Below are 20,595 nucleotides of genomic sequence, written 5' to 3'. Positions count from 1 at the left end.
TCTTATCTCTTGTGCCTTTCTCACTCAGTTTTTATTACATTCCCAGCAGTTTTCCCTCCTTGTGGAGCCCTATTCTAGAGGCAGCCATAGTTGGTCAATTTTAAGAGTTCATAAAATCTAAACTGCTCCTGTTTCACTCTTACCTTGGCCCTCTCCTATTTTTATCTCTTGTCATCAAATTAGCCTGCCATGCTTTCCATTGAATACCTGCCTCTTAGCTATTTTGGGCTTCTCCTGTTCTCAGATGTGTCATACACCTTGTTGCATGTTTTAGCTTTCTTCTTCATTGGTGTATATGGACACTCGGGTTTGTGGCTGTTGGTTTGTCCTCATCCATATGGAGTTTGGGAAAATACCTTGTCTCCTGGTTTTGTTTTAAATTTTCCCTTGGGTTTTGGTTGCCTCTCTAGTTCTCTGTATTTCCTTTGGGATTCAGTGTTTTAAGAACACCACCCTTACAAAATTTTCCCCTTCAAAGACTATCTTAGAGACAACTTTGAAAAATACAAATTCCAGAGAAGACATGGTAGGGTTATCACATTTATTAAAACAACTTGTACAGTAATGTGGAATTGTTGTTTTTCATATTTCCTCTTCTAAAAAATCATACCATGTCCAAAAATGTCCCCAAAGTATATAGTTGAATATTTAAGAAAGACTAGGATTGGGTGACTAATTGTCTTTCAGATTTGGACAATGGATTGTCTTTCAGAATAGCGCCATCATTAGACATTTGAATATATTATTCTGAAGAATAGGATTTTGTTATCAACCAGAGGCCCGGTGCACAAAATTTGTGCACAAGGGGGGCGTCCCCTCAACCCAGCCTGCACCCTCTCCAATCTGGGACCCCTCGGGGGACGGCCAATTGCCGGCAGTTGGACATCTCTCTCACAATCCAGGACCACTGGCTCCTAACTGCTCACCTGCCTGCTTGCCTGATCGCTCCTAACTGCGTACCCTCCTGGCCTGATTACCCCCAACTGCCCCCCCCCTTGCCAGCCTAGTCACCCCCAACTGCCCACCACCAGCCGGCCTGGTTGCCCCTAACGCCCCTCCCCCCCCTGCCAGCATGGTCGCCCCTTACTGCCCCCCCACCCCCCGCCGGCCTGGTTGTCCCTAACTGCTGCCCCCCCGGCCTGGTTGCCCCTTACTGCCCCCCTGCCAGCCTGGTTGCCCTCAACTGCCCCCCTCTGCCGGCCTGGTCACCCCTTACTGTCCCCCCTGCCATCCTGGTTGCCCCCAGCACCCCCCCTGTGGGCCTGGTTGCCCCATGCAGCCTGTTGTTCGGTCGTTTGATCGCCCCTCACTAACCCCCCTGCCGGCCTGGTTGCCCCACGCAGCCTGCTGCTCGGTCGTTTGGTCGCCCCTCACTAACCCCTCTGCGGCCTGGTTGCCCCCAACTGCCCCCCTCCGCCGGCCTGGTCGCCCCTAACTGCCCTCCTGCTGGCCTGGTTGCCCCACGCAGCCTGTTGTTCGGTCGTTTGGTCCCCCCTCAGTAACCCCACTGCCGGCCTGGTCGCCCCACGCAGCCTGCTGCTTGGTCGTCTGGTCGCCCCTCACTAACCCTCCTGCCGGCCTGGTCGCCCCATGCAGGCTGCTGCCCGGTTGTCTGGTCGCCCCTCACTAACCCCCCTGCCAGCCTGGTCACCCCATGCAGCCTGCTGCTCGGTCATCTGGTCGCCCCTCACTAACCCCCCCTGCTGGCCTGGTCACCCCCCGTAGCCTGCTGCTCGGTCATTTGGTCGCCCCTCACTAACCCCCCTGCCGGCCTAGTCGCCCCACGCAACCTGTTCGGTTGTCCGTTCGGTTGCAATGGTCGCTTAGGCTTTTATATATATAGATGGTTGCAGAACTTTGATCTTAATAGCTTCTGATTCTTTTTCCTCTTGAGAGATGTATGTTAAAGTATTTGAATGTATTCTCAATTGACCATAGTATAGTCTGTTCTGCTGTAGGTACCTCCACAATATCAGTTAATGTATATAGTGTTGGTAAATAGGAGAATAGTGTTATTATAACACTAGAGGCCCAGCTCACGATTTAATTGTGCACATGTAGGGTCCCCTAGGCCTAGCCTGCCTACCACCACCCCCTCGCTTCCCCCCTCCCCCGCCTTCCCAACCACCCTGGAGGCTCTCAGTCTTTTGAGCTACATTCTGAAGCCCGAACCTCACAACCGGGTGAAGGTGGGGAGAGCCACCTGACACTCACCAGGAAACTGAAGTCCGAGGCTGAGTGTGACCTGCCTGTGGTCTCCCAGAATAAGTTTTCCCGAGTTCAGCCTGCACTCCATGACCCCAAGTCTGAGAAAGGTAGGGACTCAGAAGCCTCTTTATATTTTTTTCAGAACCCCATTTAAAATCTGGAATCACTTGAGTCTCCCTCTCCTCCAAACCTGGAGGATGTAGCACTGGCATTTCCTTACCAATGCTACCAGCTCCGCTTGCAGCTCTGCTCTGCATTCCCTCCCACGGAGCCTGTCCTATTCCCTCTGCGCCAAGTGCTCAGGTCCCACCGCTACCTGACGTCAAGGGTCTAGTCTGCCTCCTCATTGGCTGGCTTGAGGGCATCACAGAGTGACGGTGTGAGGACCATCAAGGCTTTTATTTATAGGACCAGAGGCCCGTTGCACGAAATGCGTGCACGGGGGGGAGGGTTCCCTCAGCCCGGCCTGCACCCTCTCCAATCCGGGACCCCTCGGGGAATATCCGACTGCCTTTTGCAATCTAGGACTGCTGGCTCCTAACTGCTTGCCTGCCTGCCTGCCTGATCACCCCTAACCTCTCTGCCTGCCTGCCTGCCTGATTGCCCCTAACCACCTCTGCCTACCTGCCTGATCACCCCTAACCACTTCTGCCTGCCTGCCTGATCGCCCCTAACTGTTCCCCTACCGTCCTGATCGCCCCTAACTGCTCCCCTGCTGGCCTGATCGCCCCTAACCGCCTCTGCCTCGTCCCACACCTGGGACCCAGGATTCCCTTCTCCGGCCAGTCCTAGGCACCTGGGACCTGGGCTTTCCTCCGTCTGGCCAGCCACAGGCACCCAGGACCCGGGCCAGCTTCGCTTGGCTGGCTGCAGCCACAGGGGACCGTGGGCAGGTGGCTTATCCTTCTCCTGGGCCGCGGACGCAGCCATTGGCGCCTGCGACCGTGGGGACTTTGGGCGTGCGGATAGTCCCTCTCCCAGGACGCAGGTGTAGGCACAGCTGCTGGCTTCCGGAACCACGGGGACTGTGGGGCGTGCAGATTGTCCCTCTCCCGGGATGCATACGCAGGTGCAGCCGCTGGCGCCTGGACCGCGGGGCGAGCGGCTTGTCCCTCTCCTGGGCCGCAGCCTGGCTGGTCCCCATTCCTCTCTCATGAGCTCATTTGTGCCTGGCTCATCCCCATTCCTCTCTCACAAGCTCATTTGTGCCTGGCTTGTCCCCATTCCTCTCTTCCCAGTGTTGAGTGTCTGAGATGTTACAGCGTGAGGGTGTGATGACCATTTGCATATTAGCTCTTTATTATATAGGATAGGATGGGTGATAAGTTGTTATATATGTTGTTTTTCCTAAACTGGACAGGGTGATCCTGAATAATGGGAGTGGAATTTTATACTTGATCAGGAAAATAAAAAAATCCAAGTTAAACTGTCAGATACGGATTTTGGTGCCCTCCTGGAGAGGCACAGCCTGATCTAGCAGCGGTTCTTATGTGGCAGTTTACATTTCCATTTGTGTCCATCTTAGCAGCCCTACTGGCTTAAAGCTTCGCTTATTAGCTCCGATAGGCCTTTGTTTCTACTTTTCTGTTTTTAATACCTTTTATTAAGCCTTCAGGTAGCATTTCAGCTTCTCTTAGCTGCCTGTCTGGGGTGTCCAAATTATCTCTGGAGGTCCCAGTCATTGTTTTTGTTAATGCTATGGTTACAGAGTTTCAGAGGCATTGACTAATTTGCCCCAGTATACCCCTCTCTGCCCCCTGGACCCATTCCCCCCACATAAGCTTTGATATTTTTAGTGTTACAGAATGCATGGTTTTCAGAAATACATGAATTTATGTTAATATCAGATATACTAAGAGACTTCCTTAAGAGGATGCTGGAGTTTAGTTGTGGCTTTGTGGCATTACGTATTTGTGTTCTTGAGGGACTTATATAAAGAGACCCCTATATTTTCTGGTAATGGAGATCCCATGTTTGTGATGTGATGTGCGGCATCCTGCTCATTTTAAAATGCAGAGGAATGATAAACAGAAAGAATATGAGGAATTTTGTTGTGAATTAAGGAGGCATTATTTTGTGCTATACAGTATTCCCCCCTTATTCACAGGGGATACTTTTCCAAGACCCTCAGTGGATGCCTGAAACTGCTAATAGAACCAAACCATGTGTATACTATAATTTTTCCTATATATACATAACCTATGATAAAGTTTAATTTTTAAATAATGCACATCACGGGATTAAAAATAATAATTAACAATGAAATAGAGCAACTATAACTATATATATAAAAGGCTAATATGCAAAGTGTCCCCTCGGGAGTTCGAACAGGAGAACCAGAGTTCGATCGCTCGCTATGATGTGTACTCACCACCACGGGGCGGCGCGGAACATGGCAAGCAACCAGCGGCAGTGGTGGGGTGCTGAGGGAGCGAGGGAACGAAGAGGAAGGGAGGTGGGGAACTTGATTGGCCCTGATTGCTGGCCAGGCCTAGGGATCCTACCCATGCACGAATTTTGTGCACCAGGCCTCTAGTATCCTATTTAATAAAGAGGGAATATGCTAATTGACCCTCATGCCATTGCAAAGATGGCAGCACCCACAGCCAATAAGGAGAGAATATGCTAATTGACTTCCACACCCTCAAAGATGGCGGCGCCCAGTCCTCTCAGCCCCGCCGGGGCCTTGCCACGCACCTGCCTCTGGAGTCCCCCAGTCCCTTCAGGCACCTAGCCACCCAGGGCCAGCATGAGGCACAGGCAAGCCTCAGATGGCGGCTGCCCAGCCGCCCAGGGCCTCCCGAGGCTCAGGTAACCAAGGCCGGCTGAGGCTTGCGCTGCCAGCAGTGGCAGCAGTAGAGGTGTGATAGGGGCGTCACCTTCCTCTGATCTCTGGGTTGTCTCCCGCCCCAGAGAACTCCCGGACTGTGAGAGGGGGCAGGCCGGGCTGAAGGACCGCCCCCTCCAGTGCATGAATTGTCATGCACCAGGCCTCTAGTACTATAATAAAAGTCATATAAATTTGGTCTCTGTCTCAAACTGTTTTATTGTACTGTGCTTTTACCCTTGTGATGTGAGATGAAACAGTGCCTATGTGATAAGATGAAGTGAGGTGAATGACATTGACATTGTGACGTAGTGTTAGGCTACTATAAGGGTTACTTGAACAAAAGCACCGACCCAGTCAATGTGATAACTGAGACAGCTATTAAGTGATTAACAGATGGGTGGGTAGCATATACAGTGCAGATATGCTAAACAAAGGGATAATTCATGTCCCAGGTAGAATAGAGCCGGGTGGCATGAGATTTCATCACACTCCTTAGAGTGCATTTTAAAACTTAAGAATTATTTATTTTTGGAATTTTTCATTTAATATTTTTGGATTGCAGGTAAAGTGAAACTGCAGAAAGCAAAACCATGGGGCAAGGGAGTGGTGGCGGGGGGGCCACCTGGTAGCTACTGTAATGACATTATTTTTTTAAAAATACATTTTATTGATTTCTTTACAGAGAGGAAGGGAGAGAGAGAGAGTCAGAAACATCCATGAGAGAGAAATATAGAATCAGCTGCCTCCTGCACACCTACTGGGGATGTGCCTGCAACCAAGGTACATGCCCTTGACTGGAATCAAAACTGGGACCTTTCAGTCTGCAGGTTGACGCTCTATCCACTGAGCCAAACCGGTCAGGGCTGTGATGACATTGTTTTGATAGAACTACATAACATTAGAGAAACTACTCAGTAAAAGTAAAATTCTTTATTTATTTTTGTTAATAACCTGTAATTTTACTTGTTTGTTTAATCCTAACCTGAGGAGTGAGGATATTTTTCCCATTGATTTTTAGAGAGTGAAATGGGGTGGGGGGGTGGAGAAATATCAATGTGAGAAAGACACATCGATTGATTGCCTTCCGCTCTCGCCCTAAACAGGGCTGGGATTGAACCTGTAACCAAGGTATGTGCCTTTGACCGGGAATTGAATCCCCGACCCACCCTTTGGTCCGAAGGCCGATGCTCTAACCACTGATCCAAACCAACCAGGGCTAAAATGTTTTATAGAATGGTATTTGCAGTATTATCTTTTTTTCTATTTTGATCCAAATATGGAATTGTAATTTTGTCCACTTAAAATAAATACCAGGGTTTGTTTCAGAAATAATAGAACAATTTTCAACTTTCAGAAAATGCATAGTAGTATATTATTTGCTGTGTTGTAAAAGCATCCAATAACAAAAAAGTAGAGAAGTTATTACTGTTAAATAAGAATGTTGATTATATGTATACATTATATGTAATATAGACTTAAAAGTCTAGTCCTTATCAAAATATTTCAGGTAGTCTCATTAAAACAGCAAGGAATTACAGGCCAGTATTACAGTAATGTAAGAAAATCACTCATGTGGCAGATGACATTAGAAAAAAACTTACAAATGAGAAAAATAAATCAGGCTATTGCTTGGAATATACTTTAGTCAATAATACTGTAAGAAGAGTATAGACTGGTCATATATGGATTTGCCCCATTGGGGAAATGAATAGAGAACTTTGTTATGGAGTAGACTCCTTAGTGTTAATTTGGGCATTTAAAGAATTGAGATTATCCTTGGGGGATGTGGCAGTGGCAGGCCCTATTTTTTTGTTGTTGTCATTTTTGGTGTCAGCAAATTCCATGTAATGACCTCTGTTCTTTTAGGCAGTTCTAGGAATATGGGAAAATTGCTAAAAATTCAGAGCACATTGTACAATTAAGTATTTCAATAGCATGGAAATTTAGTGGACCCTGAGGGAAGGATCTGAATTATGAGAATGCTGTAATTATATTTGCGTATTATAATTACATTAATAAATACTCTTAATGACACTCAAATTTTTCTTGTGTTTTCTACCAAACATTAGATATTCTGTTTTGTTTCTCCTGGATTTGAAAAACAGGGGAAAATCTATCATACCATATATTTTCCTCTTTTGGGGGTATAATTGACATAACTATGTTAGTTTCAGGTCTATACAATGTAATGATTTGATATATGTATGTATTGTGAAATGATCACCGCAATAACTTTAGTTAACATCCATTACCATACATAGTTAGTTCCAGGGGTTTTTTTCTTATAAGAACTTTAAAGATTTATTCTTTTAGCAACTTTCAAATATGCAATACAGTATTATTAACTATACCCACCATGCTGTACATTACATCCCCATGGCTTATTTATTTTATTACTGGAATTTTGTACCTCTTGACTTCCTTCACTCATCCCCTGCCCCCTCCACTCCATCCTCACCTCTGTTAACCATCAATCTGTTCTCTGTGTCTATGAACTAGGTTTTGTTTGTTTTTAAATTTTACATTCCACATATAAGTGAGGGCATACAGTATTTGTCTTCCTCTGTCTGACTTATTTTATTTCACTTAGTATTTTATTATTTTATTTCACTTAGATTTTATTTTTTATGGCTGAATAATACTGCATTGCATATATATAACACAATTTCTTTATTCATCAATGAACCACTTAGATTGTGTCCATTTGTGGGCTATTGTAAATAATGCTGCAGTGAATATGATTGGGGTGCATACCATATTTTATCATTTTAAAAGTGTAACCTATAAGGCAGAGTGACTATTCAATGAATGTTTTTCCTTTTATATCTTAAGGAAGAGAGAGAAAATCCTTCGAAACGGAGTAGAATTGAACGTGATATAGATAATAATCTGATCACATCAACACCAAGAGCAGGAGGAAAACTTAACAAACAGATATCTCGAGTAAGACGGAAAAGTCAAGTAAATGGAGGTTTGTTAATATTTAGATAATTGCTTTATTAGGTACAGGGAGAGATCTGATCCAACATGTTCCTTTTTTGTTTTAAAAAAATCTACTTTAAGCAATTTCTGCCTAGTTTTTGTAATCTCCTTTGTATTATATATTAGTAGCTTGAAGCGAAATGAAAATTTATCTTCTTACTATAAATCTACTTTGCTGAATTAAAATGACAAAGGCAGAGCAACTAGCTTTATACTGTTTAGCATGAAAATGTATATGGAGCAACATTTTTTACTTCTAATAAATTCATTTAAAGCAATAATAGTTGTGACTTAATTTGTAAACGTACAAATTTGAATATGTTCTTAATATGTACAAAGAATTTGTTTCTTGGTCAGTGAATTTCAGAGTTCAGAGAGGGTTGGATCACTTAGGCCAGTTGTTTTCAACTACAGGTGGTTTTGTTCCCCTGGAGAACATTTGTCAATATTTGGAGATTTTTTTGGTTGTCGGAGCCTGTTGAGGGGGACACTGCTACATATCCTACAGGTCATCTTCCCACAACAAAGAATTATCCAGCTGAAAGATCAGTAGTGTTGCTGTTGATAAACCCTGTTCAAGCACCTCCAAGTCAAAAAGGAGAAAAACAAGAAGGATAACAGATTTTTCTAAAGAATAACACTTAAGAGCATGGAGCCTTTTAACCAATGCTACTTTAAACACATAATAATTTCTTAGCTTTTTCCTCTCAATGCAGTGATGTATCTCTATTGTTAGAATTGACCACTAGCGAGAAAAGGAATAAAGTAATAAGTTAAAAGAGCTATAATGAAGAAGGAAAGAAATTATAGTAAGGTTGTGGAAGGTTACAGATGATTAATCAAAACATTTGTTTGAATTTATTTTTTAAATATTTTTCAAAAACCCATGGAAAATTTTTTATTCACAAGAAACTTAAAGAAAATGAGTTATTCTTCCTAGCTACTTTGAAATGGTGCCCTTGTACCCATAAGTAATTTTTGACACTGCTAAACATAGTTTTCTGCTTCAGTAGAGCTATTTTGCTGTTATTCATTAGAAATAAATTGGAGTTTAAGTTTTGTGAAGTAGGCAGCATCCCAAAGTATAAATAACCAAAGACAAAAGTTTGCATTTGTGTTTTTGATATTGTAACTTGCTTTACTTACAAAGAGTTTATTTCATTCTCTGTAACTCTGTGTTGATATGAAGCCTTTCAGTCTATATAATTCTAGATGTAAATCTACAGTTGACCCTTGAACAACACGGGGGGATTGGGGGCGCTAACCCCCGGCAGTCTAAAATCTACATATAACTTGTGAATTCCCCAAAACTTCAGTTGTCCCTCAGTATCCATGGGACCCTGGTGGATACCAAAATCTGCAGGTGGTCAGGTCCCTTATATAAAATGGCATAGAATAATGCATACAATCAGCCCTCTGTGTCTATGGATTCCCAACCATATAATAGTATAATAAATACTGTTGAATCTGTGGATGCAAAACCTGGGGATATGAAGGGCCAACTGTGTATTTATTGAAGAAAATCCAATTTTAAGTGAACCAACATAGTTCAAACCCATCTTGTTCAAGGGTCAACTGTACTTTGATAAACTGAATTTTAGCATCTATAAAGCATTAGGCTTTAATGCTTTATAAATTTATATAAAGATAATTTGACTTACAAGTGATTTACCTCAAGATTTCTTTAAATAATAAACTTTCCTAACATTAATGTTCAGTACTCTTCATGAAATTTTTTTGGGGAAAAATTATTTTTACAATGAATGTCTTAGAACACATTTCTAAAAGCCATGTTTTCTAGATTCCAACTTTTTTGTTGTTGTTTTTTTCTTAGAAGCTGGTAGTTATGAAATGACAAATCAACATGTAAAACAAAATGGAAAATTAGAAGATAACCCTTCCTCTGGCAGTCCTCCAAGAACTACATTGTTGGGGACCATATTTTCTCCTGTCTTCAATTTTTTTTCACCAGCAAATAAAAATGGTAAGTATAAACCATTAATTATAATTTGTGTTTAAAAATTTAATGTTTTTTTTAATTCTATTTGATTTTAGTGGCATATATGTCAGCATCTTATGTTTGTTTTAAGTGACTGAAATAAATATAGGCTATGATTAGTTCTATTGAAGTGAATGGACTCTGCTTTCACTATCTGAAGAGCTAGATGATAAACTTTGGGCTGGAGGGAAAGTTTTATTATTTCTTTGTTGGATGACTTCTGTAATCCTTAGAGTGTGTACAAGAAAGAATCTAGAAGCATTTTCAGTATTCTAGATCAATAAAGTAGTATTTTTTTCAATATTTAAAGTGAGTTGAAACAAGGTCATTTTCTTGTAACAATTTAGTTTTTATTACCTTTTGGTTGACTTCTCCCCGTAGGGACCTTTAATTTAGACAAAATAAAACTACCCTGATTCAAATGAAGTATTTCAGTATGTAATACTTTTGCAAAAGTATCAAAATAGGCTTCTTTATCAATGTATTTTTTTTAAAAGCTTTGTTAGTGTCTTATTTTCTGATGATCAATACCTAATTTATACATGATAATTTAATCTCTAGACTACTGGAGAGTAAAAGATCATGTCTTTATTTTGTGGTTTGATATAGTATTGGGCACATGGAAAATAGTCACTAAATGCTTGTTGTCTGGTTATTAAAATTCTAATTTGAATTATGTTTATGGATGTTGGTATAGTTTTTTATAATTTTTTTTGTTGATTTCAGAGAGGAAGGGAGAGGGAAAGAGAGAGCGAAACATCAATGACGAGAAAGAATCATCGATTAGCTGCCTCCTGCACATCCCCCACTGGGGATCGAGCCACAACCTGGGCATGTGCCCCTGACCGGAATCGGATCTCAGACCCTTCAGTCCGCAGGCAGACGCTCTATCCACTGAGCCAAACCAGCTAGGGCAAGAAGCTTACTTTTTTACAGGAGGGAGAGAGATATGTAAATAAGTATAATAAATTTTTATAAGTGCTTGATAGAGGTATGGGACAGTGGGGTATTCAAAGAATGGAGTTCTGTATTCTGGGAGGCAGTTCACAAAAGGATTCATAGAAAAGCTGAATCTTGAAAAGTGGTAAAGGTGGAAGGAGCAGCCTGAGCAAAGGCATAATGTATTTGAGAAACTGAAATTAGTTTGTCACAGATGGAGCACTGGATTGGAGAAGTGCACAGGAAGGAGTCAGATAGGGGAGTTACAAAGAAGTCAGATTATAGAGCTAACGTAAGAAATTTGAACTTTATCCTTACTGGGGGATGATTAGAAGGTATTAAACTGATGAGTTTTAAGAACTGACGTGTTTTCTAAAGATCTCTTTGGTAGGGTGTACATTAGAGTCTAAAGAGGTTGGATGTAGGGAGAACAATTCGACTTTGTGCAACCTAATTGTGGTATTAGAGAAAAAAGATCAGAGTTATAGAGTGGACAAATTTTGGGTATGGATTATTGATGAAAGTGAAGAGAGATTAAAATGACACAAGGTTAGATTTTCAAGAGAGAAAAGTAAGTTCCTGGGAGAGAGGTAATTGAATTTAATTTGGACCATGCTGAGTTTAAGATGCCATAAAACAAACAAATAAAAATGTCTTGTAGAAATATGTCATTCTGGAATGGAGCTTCAAAATCTGGGTTTAAGCAGTAGACATTGGTATTATCAGCTTCTTATAGGTATTAGTTGAAACAAGTAAAGTAAATAGTCTATTTGGTTCAGCAAACTAAGACCAGGATCTTGGGAGGAAACATTTAAGGACTGGACAAAGTAAAAGAAGCAAATGAAACGTGGAGGAAGTCAGGAGAGACATTGTGTCATAGAAGCCAAAGGGAGAGAGAATATCAAAACACAGGGCCAAACAACTGTGAAGATAGAAGAAAAGGAAATGAGCATTGAAAAGACATCACTGAATCTGGCAATAAATTAAAAGGTCATTGGGCCCTGGCTGGTGTAGCTCAGTGGTAGAGCATCGGCCCACACACTGAAGGGTTGCAAGTTTGATTCCCAGTCAAGGGCATGTATCAGGGTTGCAGGTTTGTCCCTAGTGGGAAGCAACCAATCAATTTGTCTCTCACATAGATATTTCTCTCCCCCTCCCTCCCTTCTACTCTCTCTAGAAATCAATGGAAAAGTTTCCTTGGGTGAGGATTGACTTAAAAAAAAAAAAAAAGATTATCGGATGCCAGAACATTTTCAGAGGATTGGTTGGAGTTGGAAGCCTAACATACAGGGTTAAGAGTAAAATGGGGAGTAAGAAAGGAAACTGTGCCCAGCCGCATGGCTTAGTAGTTGAGCATCAACCTATGAACAACGAGGTCATGGTTCGATTCCTGGTCAAGCCACATGGGTTTCGGGCTCAATCCTCAGTGTGGGGCATGCAGGAGTCAGTTGATCAATGATTGTCATCATTGATGTTTCTCTCTTTCTCTCTCCCTCTCCCTTCCTCTCTAAAATCAATAAAAATACATTTTTTTTTAAAAAAAGAAAGGAAACAGCAAGTATAGATTACTGTTATGAGGAACATGAATATGAAAGAAACTAGAGAAGTCACAAAGTCTCAAGGGGTGGTTTGTGTTTGTGAGAAACAAGCATGTTTTTAAGTCTCAGGGTAAGGTCTAATAAGTTGCAAATAGAGGAAAAAATAACTAATGAAAATTTCTGGAGTCTGCTGACAGGAATGAGATCAAGAGAAGAGGTAGGATTGGAATTGAAACAGGGAGAAGAAACATTTTTCTCCTATGCTGGAGGAAAGAAGCTGTGAAGGTGTGTGCAGAAATAAATGTTTGGTTAGAAGTTGACAGTTACAATTGTTTTCTTTGGAGGAGGAGATGGTGTCATTTGCTGAGATAATTTTGGTGGCAGGGATTAAAGAGAATGGTGAAGGTTTAAAATGTATACTGTTGGAAGGGTTAAGTAAAAGCTGAATATCTCCCATATACACATGTATTGAGCAGCATTCTATAGGCAGGGTTTTATTTGGAGTATACTAGTGGCCTGGTGCACAAATTTATGCACATTGAAATGAAATTAATTAGAAGAAATACTTTAATATCGCTATTCGCCCTTTCTCTCTAATAGTAGTGTCAACCAAATTCACGATCAACATTGACAGATCAAAACACACGTGCAATTGGCGCCAGCAAGAGCTTTATATATATATATAGATAAATTTGTTTAATTAAACTTGCTTTCTGATTTAGCTAAGCTTTTTCCAGCACAGTGAAGCATCCAACTTCTCTTTCAGATAATTGTCAGCAAGACAGCAGTAAATATCAACACGAAGCAGATTATTATTGTAGATCATGCAGGGAGAACAAAGGGTAAAATATTTAACTGCAGCAGTGTTTGACTATATTCTGTGCAGTGAGAAAACCTGAAGTCATTTTCAAGGTCCACCATTTCTTCTTTTCAGTCAGGTCAAGTTTCTAAACTTTCTAAATCTCCGTTTTCTGACTAATGAAAAGAAAATAGGATTCCACCGAGTCTCCTATCTACCTACTGCAGGACTTCTGTGAGGATCAAATGCCATGAGGCATGGGAAAAGACTTCACAGACATTTGGTTAAAGTGTAAAATGTTTGCACCTGGCTATAAAACAAGTTGTGTTCCTGGGCTGAAGAAACTCCAAGGAGGCTAGTCGCTAGGAAGAGGAAGCCAGATGTTGCTACGTGACGTCATTACCTGGCGCCCCCAGCCACTGTTTCTGGGCTGGGCTGGGCTGTGGGCCGCATTTTGCGTCACAGGGTTTCGGCAGCATCAGCTGTGATTTGGTGGGGTGTTGTCTGGGGTGGTGGCGGGGCCTGTGTCCCACTTGGGGGAAGCTGAGTGTTGCTTTGTGGGTGCCAAGTCCGTGGTGCCATTTATTGTTAAATGGCCTGTCGCTAGGGAGAGGAAGCTGGGCATTGCTATGTGATGTCATTACCCGGCGCCCACAGCCACTATTCCGGGCTGGGCTGTGGACTGCATTTTGCGCCAGGGGGTCTCAGCAGCGTCAGCTGCGATTTGGTGGGCTGCTGCTCTGGGGTAGTGGCAGGGCATGTGTCCCACTTGGGGGAAGCCGAGTATTGCTTTGTTGGTGCCAGGTCTGCAGTGCTGTTTCTCTGTAAATGGCCAGTGCACATCATGGCAGCTCCTGTGCTGAGTGTCTGCCCCCTGGTGGTCAGTGTGTGTCATAGAGACCGGTCAGACACTTAGCATATTAGCCTTTTATATATATAGACTAGAGGCCCGGTGCACGAAATTCGTGCACGGGGATGGGGAGCGTAGTGTCCCTCAGCCTGGCCTGCACCCTCTCCAATCTGGGGCCCCTTGGAAGATGTCCGACTGCCGGTTTAGGCCCGATCCCAACCTGCAGTCGGACATCCCTCTCACAATCCGGGACTGCTGGCTCCTAAACACTCACCTGCCTGCCTGCCTGATTGCCCCTAATTGCTTCTGCCTGCCAGCCAGATCACCCCCTAACTGCTCTCCTGCCAGCCTGATTAACACCTAACTGCTCCCTGCTGGCCTAATCGCTCCCAACTGCCCTCCCCTGCCGGCCATCTTATGGCAACCACCTAGGCTTTTATAGTACAGATGGTTTCCGTGCCTGAGAAACCTGTAGGTTAGATTGATTCATTAGGGATTTCTATGATGGATGGCAGTGGAAAGACAAGGGAGCAAAAGACACTGAAGCTGCAGTCTTGAGAATGATTTAATGAATGATACACCATGAAGTTTTAACTAGATGAAGAGAGTGACTTAGAAGCTGTTGAGGGATGTGTTTGGAATAAAAGAGACTGACAGGCCTTTATCAGACATGATAATCACATGTAATAGGAGTATGGTATACATAAATAATTAGAAGATTAGGCAGTTTGTGGTAGGGAATTAATGTATTTGAATTTTAGGTTCCAGAGGTGAACAGTTTCTTAATGATCATGTTATGGCCATGGTAATCACTCCTAAAGGACAATATGAAAGAAGATGGAGCTAAAGAGGGCAAGACCTTTGAGGATTAGATATGGGATGAGTCATTGGCATCACCTGTAAGAACAACTAGACAGGCATTTAATACAGCAATAAACTGGCTAAATTCCTCTGTGATTAAGAGAGGATGCTGGCAATAGATAGCAGATTACAGCAGTGGGGATAAGTGAAGAATTATATAGCTAGGTGACATCAATATCAAAGGAGCAGGCATTTTTAGACATTTGTGGAAACCAAATATCTGGTAGCAGCAATGGAGATAAATGAATTCTGATTCAGTTAGTAAGTTGAATATCTAATCTAATAATAGACAAATATGCAAATTGACCGCACCTTTGCTACACCTAAGCCACGCCCACCAGCCAAGCCACGCCCACCAGCCAATCAGGACGAGTATGCAAATTGCCCCAACAAAGATGGCGGCTAATTTGCATATCAAGACAGCATCCAAAGAAGCCAAGAGCTGCAGAAGGGAGTAAAGCTTCAAAGAAGCAAGCAAGCCGGGGCGGGGAGGAGAAGGGCGGGGCGGAGGCGGGGCCGGCGGGCTGGAGGAGAAGGTGGGGCGGGTGACAAGGGCGGGGCGGAGGCGGGGCCGGGGGCAAAGGGAAACGCCGGCGGGCTGGAGGAGAAGGTGGGGCGGGTGACAAGGGCGGGGCGGAGGCGGGGCCGGGGGCGAAGGGAAACGCCGGCGGGCTGGAGGAGAAGGCGAGGCAGGCGACAAGGGAGGAATGGAGGTGGGGTAGAGTGCAGCAGGAAATCCTATTGCAGGATTTTTCCTGCAACGGGAAAGCTAGTGGGATAATAAAGAGCTTTGAGGGAAGGGTATCAGGAAAAGAGGTGTTTTTTTGGAAAAATATTAAATTTAAAGCAGTTAGGAAGAGTGAATATTCTGTGAAGCAGTTGAGAGTATTGGAGATTGATTTTGTTGTTGAAAACGACTTTTGGAGAATTCTATTAAAAAATGGGAAGAGTTGGGGGTCATTCCATCATTGGGCAGCATGGTCATGTAGGTGATGGCGGTGTATAATGAGGAAACTAACTTGAATATTAAGTTGAAATCTCATTCCAGATTTGTCCTTGTGTCTTTGAATAAAAAGGTCCCCACGGTCCAGGGAACAATGATCTTATTCTTGGAATAACTAACTCTGGTTTAAAAATTACAACTACCCACAATGTCTAGGATGCTTAGTACTGAAAGGATCAGGAGCTGTTTGAGGATAATGAATATATATAAAATGCCTAGACAGAGTAAGCACTTAATAAATGATACATACTTGCTTTAATGTAAAGAAATTTTATAGCCCTAACTGGTTTGGCTCAGTGGATAGAGCATCGGCCTGTGGACTCAGGGGTCCCAGGTTCGATTCCGGTCAAGGGCATGTACCTTGGTTGTGGGCACATCCCCAGTAGGGGGTGTGCAGGAGGCAGCTGATCGATGCTTCTCTCATCGATGTTTCTAACTCTCCCTCTCCCTTCCTCTCTGTAAAAAATCAATAAAATATATTTTTAAAAAGAAAAAAGAAGTTTTATAGTAAAAAATACTGTGTTATATACTTCAGAGTTGTTAAGAGAATAGCTCTTAAATGTTCTAACCACAGAAAATATGATAATTATGTTGTGGGTTAGAGGTGTTAGCTAACAATAAATTGCTAATCATATTGTACTATATCAATCAATATGTACATCTCAAAATTACAGTGTTATATGTCAACTAGAGGACTCGTGCACAAAATTCGTGCACAGGTGGGGTCCCTAGGCCTGGCCCGCAATCAGGGCCAATCAGGTTCCCCACCTCCCCGCCTCTTCCTTCCCTCCCCATCCGCGTCCGCAGCCACCCACCCTGGCTCCCTGGCCCAGCCCAGGGCCCAGCCTGGGAGGTTGGCCACTGGCTCCTAGGAGTGAGCTGGCCCTTGGCCCCCCTGGGAAAGGGGTGGCATCTGCCACCACCCACCCCCAGTTCCTGGTCCCAGTCCGGGGGCCTGGCCCCGATTGGGTGATCGGGGCCTGCTGGCCAGGGGGAGGGACCAGGAGGTTGGCCAGCAGGCCCCATTGGTGATCAGGGTCTGCGGGTTGGGGGCAGCTCCTGAGTTGAGCATCTGCCCCTCGGTGGTCAGTGCATGTCAAAGCGACCAGTCCTAATCGTTCCGTCACAAACGGCCGCTTAGGCTTTTATATATATAGATTATATCTCAGTAAAAATAAAGAAGTTCTAAATTATAACTATTTGACTCTAAGTGGGTGTTTCTAAAATATTTGAACACTCTTAATAATTTTGTTCACAAATACTACTCTAGCTTATAATAGTCTTTATACCTCTAGACATTGTTTGAAATGTCTAGAAGATACTCACTAAACAGTGGTATCCTCAGCTTTGTTTCTATTGTGTTTAGTTTTTGAAATATCTATAAGTTTTAGTTATTTTATTTGTATTGAAATATATTTGACATAACATGTAAATTTAAGGTATATAACATGTTGATTTGGTACATTTACATATTGTAATATGATAGCTGTTATAGCAATAATTAGCACTGCTCTCATGGTCCATAATTACCCTTACTTTTTATTGGTTGGAATAATTAGATCCTAGTCTCTTAGCTAGTTTGATGATTGTAATACAGTATTTTGTCTATATTTACTATGTATTCGATCTCTAGGGCTTATTTATTAATTGTTGTAAATTTGTACCCTTAAACAACATGTTTTACTCTCCTACCCCTATGAGTTTTTAAATGATGATTGTGAGTACCCCGAATCATGATTTCAGGAACATCAGGATCCGATTCCCCAGGACAGGCTGTGGAAGCTGAAGAGATAGTAAAACAACTTGATATGGAACAGGTGGATGAGATCACTACCAGTACTACTACATCAACTAATGGAGCAGCTTACTCAAATCAAGCAATTCAAGTGAGGCCATCAGTAAATAATGGTTTAGAAGAAGCAGAAGAAACAGTTAATCGTGATATCCCACCCCTTACAGGTGAGAAGAATGTCTTAGGCATCTTCAAGAATAGTTTATAAAAATGCAGTATTTTAGTCCAGCCAAAGTGGCTCAGTGGTTGAGCATAGACCTATGAACTGGGAGTTCAGGGTTTGAGTCCCAGTCAGGGCACATGCCTGGGTTGTGGTCTTGATCCCCAGTAGGGGGCGTGCAGAAGGCAACTGATCAATGATTCTCATCATTGATGTTTCTCTCTCTCCTGCTCACACTACTTTTCTCTCTGAAATCAATAAAAATATTTTTTTAAAAAAAATACAGTATTTTATATTTTTTCTTATATGCTAGATTAAATGCATGTTTTTCTTCCTTGAAGTTAAGAAAATTAAAATTGGAAATAAAATTTGTACTCAAAAGTTAGTCATTTTGAAATTGAATTTTTTAAAAAGGTTGTGATTCAGTATTAATATTTTACAGTTTAATTACTTTACTACTTGGAGAAATTTAACAACTAGCAAAATATGTGCTTATTTTATGAATATAATTATAATTGTAACAGTCTTCGACCCTTGGGTCTGAAGTTCCTACCTAGAGGTATTCTCAAATCATACCTTCAGATTTGTTTCATACATAGATGACATTCCCCCAAAAGAAGCTTCTGTTCCTGTATATCTCCCTGTACCCAACTTTTACAGCTTAATTCTGGATCCTTATAAAGGCCTAACATAATTGTTGTGTTTCTGAGCCAGTTGTCATAGAAATGTAGAAGCACATTAGATAATAATTTATACATCTGAGGAGTTGTGATAAGTAGACATATAAGATGAAAAGATGAAATTGTTTCATCATGCTTAAAAGCAGAAATAAAATTGAGGATGTCTATTTTTTTCTCAGAGGGAGAAGATCTAAGACTATTTAGATTTTTTAAAAAGTTCCTTGTGGTGCTTGCTATTTGAGAGAGCCTAGTACAAATATATTGGTTAAGAAATATAATTTGGTATAAGGAAGTAGGATGATGTTCTTCTGTTGAATATAAAGGGCAGACATTTTAAAGATATATATTTTTATTGATTTCAGAGAGGAAGGGAGGAGAGAGAGAGAGAGAAACATCAATGGTGAGAGAGAATCATTGATCGACTGCCTTCTGCACAGGATCAAGCCTACAACTCGGGCATGTACCCTGACTGGGAATTGAACCATGACCTTTTTGATAGATCTACGCTCAACCATTAAGTCACGCTGGCTGGGCTAAAAGGGCCAACTTTTAAAAAGATCTTTGAAATAGCAGAAAACATTTAAAAATGCATACAATTGTGAAACTTCAACTCAATAATACCAACATGAAGAGAAAAGTGACATAATAGAGGAGAAATTTATTTTAAATTTGTCAAAAGATTAATACCTATGTTAGAATTATAATGTTAAATTATGTTCTAATGTAAGAATCATACTGAATCTAACAAGCAAATCAACATGGGTTGTGCACATAGTTCATTCTTGGGTGGATAAGACTTCAAATGAACCTACTAATGATCTTATCATTTTATGCTGATTACTTTGCCCAGTGTTACAGGCTATTGAATGGTAAAGTCCAGGGCTTTGTCTTCCTATTTGATGTTTGTTCTATATTTTTATTCTGCTGTATAAGCCTTTGTATTTATTTTATCTGACAACTGTGAAGATGGAGAAGGGATTTCTATAACCTTAGGGGTTTTTAGAAGGGGGAAAAGTAAGATTTACTCGATTCTCATTCATTTATTTTTTCTGCTAACATTTATTGAACACCTATTTTTGTGATGGGTTTATAAAGTTGAGTAAGATATGCCTCTTGGCCCTAGCTGGTTTGGCTCAGTGGATAGAGCGTAGGCCTTTGGACCAGTGTCTTGGGTTTGATTCCGGTCAAGGGCACGTACCTTGATTGCAGGCTCCTCCCCTGCCCGGACCCTGGTCAAGACTCCTGCAAGAGGCAACCAATAGATATGTTTCTCTCACATTGATGTTTCTCTCTGTCTTTCCCTCTCTCTTTTACTCTCCCTAAAAACCAATGGAAAAAGAAAATAGAGGGCATTTCTGGCTCAGTTAATTCCCTGTAGTAACTGAGGAGGCATTGCTCTGAGGAGGAAGTACAAATACAAAAACTAATAAACCTTAAAATATATATATTTAAAGGTTTATTAGACCCGAAGAATATATGAGTTAATTGATGAGCCAGGTATACACAATAACTATGCACTCAGCTGGTGTGGCTCAGCAGTTGAGCGTTGACCCAGGAACCAAGAGGTCACTGATTCGATACCAAGTCAGGGTACATGCCCGGGTTGTGGGCTCAATCCCAGTGAGGGCCATGCAGGAGGCAGCCAATCAATGATTTCCTCTCTCATCCATGTTTCTATCTATCCTTATCCCTTTATCTCTCTAAAAATCAATAAAAATATGTTTTTAAAAAATAACTATACAGTGTGATGAGTGCTATTAAAAATAAATGAGCAATGGAATATTACTCAGCCATAATAAAGAATGAAATCTTGCCATCTATAACAACATAGATGAACTTAGAGGGTATTGTGCTGAGTGAAATAAGTCAGAGAAAAATACCATGATTCATTTATATGTGGAATCTAAAAAACAGTAGATGAATAAACAAAACAGATGCAAACTCGGAATACAGA

At 41.9% G+C, this 20,595-nt stretch overlaps 1 protein-coding gene across 5 annotated transcripts in view; it reads left to right on the top strand.

Annotated features, from left to right (window-relative positions):
* CTDSPL2 (CTD small phosphatase like 2) overlaps positions 1-20,595 on the top strand; it is a 103,012-nt gene that overhangs the window by 54,979 nt on the left and 27,438 nt on the right. For 4 of the 5 annotated variants that reach the window (XM_008143079.3, XM_054716283.1, XM_008143078.3 and 1 more), the window contains exons 3-5: positions 7,871-8,009; positions 9,855-10,004; positions 17,753-17,968. In XM_008143079.3, the coding sequence (XP_008141301.1) occupies positions 7,871-8,009; positions 9,855-10,004; positions 17,753-17,968 (505 nt within the window). The remainder of the gene's footprint in view (positions 1-7,870; positions 8,010-9,854; positions 10,005-17,752; positions 17,969-20,595) is intronic. The other variant, XM_054716284.1, reaches the window with a different exon arrangement.

Source organism: Eptesicus fuscus, chromosome 5, assembly GCF_027574615.1.
Source record: "Eptesicus fuscus isolate TK198812 chromosome 5, DD_ASM_mEF_20220401, whole genome shotgun sequence".
NCBI classification, from domain to species: Eukaryota; Metazoa; Chordata; class Mammalia; order Chiroptera; family Vespertilionidae; genus Eptesicus; species Eptesicus fuscus.
This window is presented reverse-complemented; position numbering and strand designations above follow the sequence as displayed.